This window comes from Phacochoerus africanus, chromosome 7 (assembly GCF_016906955.1).
Source record: "Phacochoerus africanus isolate WHEZ1 chromosome 7, ROS_Pafr_v1, whole genome shotgun sequence".
Classification (NCBI taxonomy): domain Eukaryota; kingdom Metazoa; phylum Chordata; class Mammalia; order Artiodactyla; family Suidae; genus Phacochoerus; species Phacochoerus africanus.
Window position 1 is genome coordinate 47,022,887 of NC_062550.1, and position 10,336 is coordinate 47,033,222.

At 39.0% G+C, this 10,336-nt stretch overlaps 1 protein-coding gene across 2 annotated transcripts in view; it reads left to right on the forward strand.

The window, feature by feature from the left end:
- The window catches only part of IPO8 (importin 8), an 83,029-nt gene extending 73,211 nt beyond the window's left edge, over positions 1-9,818 (forward strand). For both annotated transcript variants that reach the window (XM_047787298.1, XM_047787299.1), the window contains exons 23-25: positions 3,565-3,768; positions 6,389-6,505; positions 7,808-9,818. In XM_047787298.1, coding sequence (XP_047643254.1) covers positions 3,565-3,768; positions 6,389-6,505; positions 7,808-7,905 — 419 coding nt within the window. In that variant the 3' untranslated portion in view covers positions 7,906-9,818. The remainder of the gene's footprint in view (positions 1-3,564; positions 3,769-6,388; positions 6,506-7,807) is intronic.
- The last annotated feature ends 518 nt before the right edge of the window (positions 9,819-10,336 follow it).

The window sequence follows — 10,336 nt, forward strand, 5'->3', positions numbered from 1 at the left end:
TTATGTTAAATAGAGGTGGTGAGAATAGGCATCTTTGTCTTATTCTGAATTTAGAGTAAAAGCTTTCAGTTTTCACTGTTGTGTATGATGTTAACTGTGGTTTTGTCATAAATGGACTTTATTATGTTGAGGTACGTTTCCTCTATACCCACTTTGATGAGAGTTTTTGTCATAAATGGATGTTGAGTTTTGTCAAATGCTTTTTTCTCTATCTATTGAGGTGATCATGTGATTTTTATCCTTTTGAAAAATGTGACGTATCACATTGATTTGTGGCTATTGAACCATTTTTGCATCCCTGGAATAAATCCCACTGGATCATGATGTATGAGCCTTTAAATATATTATTGAATTGGGTTTGCTACTATTTTTTGCATTTATATTCATCATATATATTTGCCTGTAATTTTCTCTTTCTGTAGTGTCTTTGTCTGCTTTTGGTGCCATCATAGAATGAATTTGAGAGTGTTCCCTCCTCTTCAGTGAGAAGGATAGGTATCAGTTTTTCTTTGTAGGTTTGGGAGAGTTCCCATGTTATGCTATCCAATTCTGAATTTTGTTTGCCCAGAGTTTTTAATTTATTTATATTTTTTGTCCTTCTAGGGCCATACCCACGACATATGGAAGTTCCCATGCTAGGGGTCAAATCAGAGCTGTAACCACAGGCCTGCTCCACTGCCACAGCAACGCCAGCTCTGAGCCTCATTGTGACCTATGATGCAGCTTGCAGCAACACTAGATCCTTATCCCACTAAGTGAGGCCAGGGATCGAACCTGCATCCTCATGGATACTGGTTGGGTTCATAACCCACTGAGCCACAACGGGAACTCCTGCTGGAATTTTTTTAAAATATGAAATCAATTTCATTACTAATGACCTCCCTGTTCAGATTGTCTGTTTCTTCCTGATTCAGTCTTGGAAGATTGTATGTTTCTAGAAATGTTAACATTCCTTCTGTGCTGTCCACTTTGTTGGCATGTAACTGTTTGTAGTATTTACATATGATTTTTTTGTATCTCTATGATATCGTTTGTAATATATCCTCTTTAATTTCTTGTTTTATTTGTTTAGGTCCTCTCTCTTTTTCTTAATGAGTCATCAAATTTGTTTATCTTCTCAAAAAAACAGCTCTTGTTTTCATTGATCTTTTCTATTGTTTTTTTTTTGTCTCTATTTTGTTTGTTTCTTCTATAAACTTTATTATTTCCTTCCTTCTGCTGACTTTGGGGTTTGTTTATTTTTCTTCTCTAATTCCTTTAAATTGTAGGTTAGGTTGTTTGAGATGTTTATTTCTTGACGTAGGCGTGTGTCACCATAAACTTTCCTCTTAGAACTACTTTTGCTATGTCCCGTAGATTTTGAAAAGTTGTGTTTTTATGTTCATTTGTTTTGAGGTATTTTCTGATTTTCTCTTTGATTTCTTTTTCTTTTCTTTCTTTTTCTTTTTTTGCCACACCCATGGAATATGGAAGTTCCCAGGCCAGGGATTGAATTTGAGCTGCAGCTGTGACCTATGCCACAGCTGCAGCAATGCTGGATCCTTTACCTACTGCACTGGGCTGAGGATCAGACCCACATCGACGAGAGACAACACTGGATCCTTAACCCACTGCACACACAGCAGGAACTCCCTCTTTGACTTCTTCAGTGACCCATTGGTTTTAGTGGCATGTTGTTTTGTCTCCATGTGTTTGTTTTTCTATTTTTCTACCTGTAATTGGTTTCCAGTTTCATACTGTTGTGTTTGGAAAAAATACTTAATATAATTTCTATCCTCTCAAATTTGTTGAGGTTTGATTTGTGGCCTAGCATGTGTTCTGTCCTTGAGAATGTACCGTGTGCACTTGAAAAGAATGTGTATTATGCCCTCTTTGGATAAAATGTTGTAGATACATATTAACTCCAACTGGTTCTAATGTGTCACTTAAGACTACTCTTATTAATTTTCTATCTAGATCATCTGTCCATTGATGTAAGAGAATTTTCAAAGACCTATACTATTATTGTATTATTGTCGATCTCTCCCTTTATATCTGTTAATATTTGCTTTAAAGGTTTAGGTGCATGTATGTTAACAAATGTTATATCCTCTTCTTGTATTGAACCCTTTATCATTTTATAATACTCTTCTTTTTTTTTGTTATAGCATTAGCCTTTGTTTTAAAGTCTCCTTTATCTGTTAATAGTATTGCTACTCCTGCTTTCTTGTTGTTTGCATTGTAAAAAATATCTTTTCCCATTCTCTCACTTTAGTCTCTGTGTGTCTTTAGCTGTGAAGTGACTCTCTTAACATCTGTTTGTTTTGCTAAGTATATGCCAACAATCACAGAATTCTTTTTTTTTTTTTTTTTCAGTACATTGTAATGTACTATTTCTCATTTTCTTGCTTTGCTCTCTTTTGGCTTATAACTATTATGACTTAAGGGAAATTTTTCTAGTAATATCCTATACTCTCTTGTTGAGTTTCCTGCTGAAATATAGGCTGATTAATTAGCAAAGGTATCTCTTGCTGACTTTGTAATTATACCTTAATGTGTGTGTGTGTGTGTATTTTTTTTACATGTATGTGGTCAAAACTATGGTTTCTTGCCTAATCCCTAAAACTACCTTGCAGTTTAATCCAAATGGTAGTTTAATCCAGTATGGTGTGTTTTATAGAACTAGTTTTAGATTAATATTGCCTGGTTTGGGTTTACTCCAGGTGTTTATTCTTAGGTTGATTTTGTCCTGCATTTATCATCTTCCAGTATTTACCATATTAGACCATCCCTGAAAATAGAATCAGAATCAATGGTGATATCGAATAGAGTTTTCAACTTTTGAACTCACATGTAGTTCAATAGTTATTTTTTCCTTGATATTTCTATATTTTTCTGTTTCTATTATTATTAAATGAGAAATAACCTCATTTGAGCACTTCTGAGCAGTTATAATCAACTTGGTTAATTGTTAAGAGACTCACAGAGTTCCTGTCGTGGCTCAGTGGTTAACAAACCTGACTAGCATACATGAGCACTTGGGTTTGATCCCTGGCCTTTCTCAGTGGGTTAAGGAACCAGCGTTGCTGTGGCTCTGGCATAGGCTGGTGGCTACAGCTCCGATTAGACCCCTAGCCAGGGAACCTCCATATGCTGTGGGTGTGGCCCTAAAAAAAAGACAACTACAAGAACAGCAACAAAGACCCAAATTCTCAATGGGGGGTCATTGTTATTGAATACACATCCATTGATTATACAATTATTATCTTTTTTTTTTTTTAAGTTACTTTGAGAATCTGGCTAAATGGTATTTTTATATTAATGGATATGAAGCAGCCATAGTAAAACAGTAGTAAATCTGGGCCACAGATTTAGGGATGGTTAGAAATTGCTTTCAGTAAGGAGAAAGTCATCTCAGTTTAGCAAACTATAGTAAAGTTAAAATTTACTTTTATAATTTAATGGAAAAATGTTTGGTAGATTTCCCATTTCCAGATATCATTTTATAATTTTTGTTTTCTTTATGGAATTTATATTTTGTCCTTATGTGGTTTTATTCCTTTTAAATAAATAATGGATTCACAGAGGAGATTTCAAGTGATGAAGAGGAAACAAATGTAACTGCTCAAGCAATGCAGTCAAACAATGGAAGAGGTGAGGATGAGGAGGAAGATGATGACGACTGGGATGAAGAAGTGTTGGAAGAAACTGCCCTTGAGGGATTCAGCACTCCACTGGACCTCGACAGTAGTGTGGATGAATATCAATTTTTCACACAAGCTCTACTAAGTATGTTGTTACTCTACTGAATCTTCAGATTTTTTTTCCCCCAAGCTATTTTTTTTTTAAATCTTCCTATTAGATGTTGTTTTGGGACCTGCCCCAAATTGGTTTAGATTCTTTTTTTTTTTTCTTTCTAGGGCTGCACCTGAGGCATATGGAGGGTCCCAGATTAGGGGTTGAATTATACATGTAGCCGCTGGCCTGCACTATAGCTGCAGCAACGTCAGATCTGAGCCGTGTGTGCAACCTATACCACAGCTCACAGCAACACCGGATCCTTAACCCACTGAGCGAGGCCAGGGATTAAACCTGTGTCCTCCTGGATGCCAGGCAGAATTCGTTTCTGCTGAGCCATGACGGGAACACCTAATTTTCATTTATTTTTAATCATAGAAATCCTCAAACATACACAAAATGAGAGAATAGCATAATGAAGCATTTATCACCCAATCCTAGCAGTCTTCATCATTATAGAGTGGCAGGGTGAGGCTGCACATTATCCTCACAAAAGTTATTTCAGGCAAAAAGGTCTGTGTGTATTTTTTATCTTCTAGTATAAATGAACAATGATTTTTACAGAAAAGAATGAAGAATCTCATGTATGTTGCTTAAAAATTATGGCCATAAACTTACTAGCAATTTACAATCATAGTGTGAAGGAACAGAGTCTATAAGAGTAAATTTTTACTGCATAAGCAACTTGCCAATTTTGTGCAGCAAAAGACAGTATAGATACAGTTAAAGTACTCATAAAAGATTGAGAAAAAATATTTGTTACATATGTCATAGGCTTAAGGGCCAGAGATTACAAAGGCCCTCTACAAATGAATAGGACCAGTAATACAGGATAAGAATGAGAGATATAAATGGAAAACTTACTGAATTAAAAATAAATGATAAACCAATGAAAATATTTAGAAAATTACTAAAGAATCATAATGAAAAAAATCTCATTAACCTCATTATTTAGACTTTTATAATTATGATGGTACCATGATTTAGCTTATTTCCAATGGTATTTCCAGGTTTTTTTTTTTTTGTTTGATTTTTGCTGTTACAAGCAGTATTAAAGTGAACATCCTCCTGTATTGTCACTAACAGGGCAATGGTAGTGTAATATATTGGCGTTATTTAGTGTTGTTACAAATATGGTTAATGAAGATAAAACTACCTTTATGTTTTATTGAAATTTAGCAGGAACAAGAAGTAGGAAGTACAGGGACTGATGTTCTAAAGCATGGGGAAAATAGGAGTTCCTGTCGTGGCGCAGTGGTTAACGAATCCGACTAGGAACCATGAGGTTGCGGGTTCGGTCCCTGCCCTTGTTCAGTGGGTTAACTATCCGGCGTTGCCGTGAGCTGTGGTGTAGGTTGCAGACGCGGCTCGGATCCTGCATTGCTGTGGCTCTGGTGTAGGCCGGTGGCTACAGCTCCAATTGGACCCCTAGCCTGGGAACCTCCATATGCCGTGGGAGCGGCCCAAGAAATAGCAAAAAGACAAAAAAAAAAAAAAGCATGGAGAAAATAGGAGTATAAATGTGGAGATTGGAATGTGGAAGGTATGCTCCAAGAGAGTTGCTTCTAGACCTGGGTGTGTATCATAAAGAGCATGGAAGCTGTTAAACCTTGGGTGGGTCTCAGAATATGCGTGTTGAAAATGCTCCTCAAGTGATAGGCAGCCAGCTTTGGATCAATCAGCATACAGGGACCACTGCTTAAAGTCTCTGTGAAATAGTAAAATTGTACCAAATTGTACCAGCCTTCAATTCCAGACTGAGGTCGTCTTTATCCCATTGTGCATTAGAGTGTTTTTGAATATTTTTCTATGAAGAGATGACCTTGGGGGTGTGGCAGTTTCCTTCAGGGGAGTTATCAGGTGATGGAGTCCAGAATGACTGAAGGGGGCTAGACTCAGGAACCAAGCATCAGGAAATTACTTATTAATATGGGAGTAATACAGCCCTGTAGTGGGAGGATGGCATCTGATGGAAGGAAGCATACAGGTAAAAAGACTTCAAGAGAGCAGCACAGAATTGGATGTGGAGCAGGCATGATTAAAGATGATAGGGATTTACAGTGGTTGACTAGGGGACTGACAGAGCTGGTGATGGAAATGGGGAGATAAAGAGGGGCTTGGGAGGTAAAAATGTTAAATTTGGTTATAGTTGTGCTGAGTTTGAGGTGAGCCATCCAATGGAAAAGTCCAGGTAGCTTAGGGAATGATTTTGCCTATAGGTACAAATCTGAGTTTTTGATGCAAAGTGATGCTGAAGGTGCAGGTAGCATGAGAATGCCCGAGGAAAATGGTTACAAATGAGTAAGGCGTTTCCCCAGATCTGGATTTTGGGGAGCATTGACAGTCAAATCCCAGGAAGAAGAGGAGATGGTGGAGGAGACAGAGAACCAGGCAAAGCAGAGATTTGTGATGTTCCAACCTTCCTTTATAGCCTCACACAGGGCGAATACTAAAGTGAGTACTCAGGAGTAATCCTTTGTTGGAATAAGTTTTATCACATATTGTCTGTGGTTGTTTCATTGTAATTTGATTGCATCACTAGTTATTTTAGTAATTGTCACTGGATTCCTCTGTCCTTCCTCTTCCCCCTACACACTCCAAAATACAACAGCTGTACAGAATCGGGATGCTGCCTGGTACCAACTGCTGATGGCACCGCTCAGTGAGGACCAGAGGAGGGCACTGCAGGAGGTGTACACACTGGCGGAGCATCGGAGGACAGTGGCAGGTCAGCCAGCATGACTTCCAGATTGGGGCGCATGTGTCAGAGTACCAGTAGTCAGCCTTTAATTTATGAGTCAGATGGCACCTAAATGCTGTTCTAAAAATTGTTAAGGGAGTTCTTGTTGTGGCTTGATGGTTAACCAATCCAACTAGGAACCATGAGGTGGCGGGTTCGATCCCCAGCCTCGCTCAGTGGGTTAAGGATCTGTCGTTTTGGAGAACTGTGGTGTAGCTCACAGACGTGGCTCGGACCCTGAGTTGCTGTAGCTCTGGCATAGGCTGGCGGCTACAGCTCCGATTAGACCCCTAGCTTGGGAACCTCCACATGCCGCAGGTGCAGCCCTAGAAAAGACAAAAAAAAAATTGTTAGGGACCAACTTTTCAAGATAATAAGGAATTTTCATTATTGTATGACCTCTTTAATCACTTGTAATATCTTAGCTCTGTAAAATACTGTGCATTAATAAGTGCCTTTTAGTGGTGTTCTTGTTTACATCCTTATCCTAATTTGGCCAAAGATAAGACTAAAAGTTGGGATGAATCCTGAGAGGGAGTTAATCAGCTGGGTCACCCACCTAAACATCTAAATAAAGGTATCGATCAAAGGTATTTTATGAGTTCTTGCAAGGAGCTTGTATTCCTGGAAAGGAAATACTCTCCATTTCTATTTGTTGGACTTTCTGTGTCAGTAATTCTTGTTGATTTTCACTTTTGAGCTGGAAAAATTATTTTATGTAGATGTTATTGTGGTAACCCCTAGAAAATTAATGGAAAAGATTTGGTGGGTTACAAAAGTATTTTAGTAGGAAATATCATGGAGTGGGAACCTAGAGTCTAGAACCCAAGTCCTTCTGCATCGGCTTAGACTTTCAGTTGTGCACAGATTCTGTATGGAACCTTCTGATGTGAGAAGTCAGTGTGCAGTAGACACTATAGCTTTAAGCCTTGTTTTCATTTTGCTCAGTTTTTGCAAAGTTTTTCCAGGATAGAAAATATAACTTCAGTCTTCCCTCAGTATCTGTGGTGTGGGGGGACTTGGTTCCCAGGCTCCCCTCAGATACCAGAAGCCGTGGATGCTCAGGTCCCTTGTAAGATGGTGGAGTGCAGTTGGCCCTCTGTATCCATGGGTTCCGCATCCACAGACACGGGTTTGTTAAAGGCTGTTCAACTGGGCAGAATAATTATTAACCACAGTTCCCATTCCTTCATAGTGCTGACTCTAAAGAATGTAACTCTTTTGAGGTTAAAGAACTTTGTCACCTTAAATAATCTTCTCTTTTCCCCTCTTTATCTTGGCAAATGCCAGAAGCAAAGAAGAAGATTGAACAACAGGGAGGCTTCACCTTTGAAAACAAAGGAGTCCTCTCTGCATTTAACTTTGGGACTATGCCCACCAACAACTGAAAGAAGGAACATCAGCCGACCAAATGTGGTACATCACCACATTGTACCACATTGTACTTCAGGCAGGAGTGGGTCAAGGGGAGCCAGGGAGGGGCTACTTTTTGCGCCACCTGCTGTACCAGCTACTGCCTGGCATCCAGCAGCGCCTTTATCCACCCTGCCTTCCCCTTTGACCTTTCTCACTCTGAAATATATATTTTAAGCAGCTACTGTAATGTATGAAATTTAAGAAAACCAGAATCATTGGACTGAAAAGGACAAACCACATGTTCCAAAGGATGAATGACCAAGGTGGTTTCAAGAGGATTGGATGGAATCGCACGTCTCAGGTTTTGCCATGCAGAATCAGTGGATTTATGCGAATAACAGTGCCTTCTGTTGTACATGAATTATCTGAAAACATTTTTTTGGAGTGCATTGCAATTTTTTTTTAAAGCATAAAACATATTTCTAGATATAATGTAAACCTTGGCTGTATGTTGACTTATTCTGCATTTTACTATGTGAATTTACCATTAGGCAGTTAGCTGCAAGTCACTCTGGTTTCAAAATCATCACTGCTCCCCTTGTTCCCCCTGCTGCTAGGGGCTTTCTTCAGGGGTTGTACAATATGCACTGGCTCTGGTTTTTCACAACATGTTTTTTCCTAAAGATGTGGTTTTCCTAAGAAGTGTCTTATTCTCTCTTCCATCATATTTTTCAGCCCTGCAAAGGGTGGTATTTCTTTTGGAGTCAGCATATATGAGTATCAATTTCATTCATAACCTAATAAGTTCAGGACTCAAAAATTTCTCGGCAGCAAGTGGCAGGGACTCATTAGTCACTGGAATTAACAGTAAGTTAATTATGCAGTTGATTGATAATTATACTAAAGCACATTGAACTTCTAAGAGAAAGGTGCTACATAAGCACGCTGTCTTTCTGGATGGGGGCTTGCATTTTCAATAACTTATCATTCCAGCTGTGTTGGACCTGGGTCCAAAACATTTTGTAACAATATATATATATATATATATTTTTTTTTTATCTAGGAAAAAGACCCAAGTAAATCTAACTTCTTGCTTTCTCACACTTCTGAATTTTCTCCTATCTAATCCATTCTAGTTTTTATTATAGCTCAATTTGGCTTCTTTTATTTTTCAAGGGTTGGGAATATTGGTCAGCTGTACTCTTAAACATGGTAATGATGCAAGATAGCTGGTGATAACTATTGGAGATGGAGGTTGCCGTGCTTTTTCTAAACTGATCCAACACCGCAACATGCGTGATGGTGCTTTCATTCAGTAAAGTGAAAGTGTATTTTCAGAACTTTCATTTCTGGGTATGATACAGTTGTCCACTTTTGTGAAATGTTTTCAGCTTAATATTTTACATCAGTCACTGGAGGAGTTTTCTCCAGGTGCTTTCTATATTACCATCCCTTGTTAATATGAACTCTTTTTAGAATTTTAGGTTATTTAAGTAGTTTTTACAGAAGTAGCCCAAGAAGCCGTGAGTTTCAGAGTTAAATGATCCCCTGCTTCCCTTTGTTCCTCCCTTCCTGCGGCATTAATGCTGATTGTGCCAATTGGTGTGTAGAAAAGAAAGATGGCATTGGGGGAAATTTTAGACATCTTAAGGTTTGAAACTCTTCTTATTCTCCTCTTGTCCCAAATGGTTTAATTTTAGCATAAGTAATATGCCTTCACACTGGATTGTAAGAGGCATGTGATTTTATTTTTGTGATGTATTGTCTTCTGCAGTATTAAAGGGAAAGAAGTGTTAATGTGTATCATCCTATCTTGTTTTTGAAGCCAGGGTAGTTGTATAATTTTGTTACCAGCAGTGCTAACCTGAATGTGATCTGATTACCTTGGAAATGCAGGAACTTATATGAATGTACTGTAAAATAAAATGCGGACTGATTCCCAGGATCCTGAAATCCTCCGTGTGAGCTGTTTTCTGAAATGTGGACGTGCCCTAGGCAGGTGATCAAAAATCCATCAGTAGGGGTTCCTGCTGTGGTGTAGTGGGTTAAGAATCCAACTGCAGTGGCTCGGGTTGCATGGAGGTGCGGGTCCAATCCCCTGCCCGGTGCAATAAGTTTAGGGCGTTTCCGGTGTTGCTACAGCCTGTGGCGTAGGTTGCAGCCATGGCTTGGATTCAGTCCCTAGCCCAGGAACTTCCATATGCCATGCGTGTGGCCACTAAAACAAAACATCAGTATGTTTTCCTGCCTCCTGGGGACGTGGAGCAAGGTGGCTGTAGGTCTGGGAGGGTAATGGCTTCATCAGGACCAGCGAAAGAGTGGGGAGTGTTTGGTGCCCATCTCATTAACCAAGGTGTCCAAATGAGAACTGCAGATGTTCTGAAAAAGCAGAGGTCATTCAACCACATCAGGACCTTGAAGGAAAGGAAAAGATGCCTGAATTGGAGCCATTTTCTGATGCAC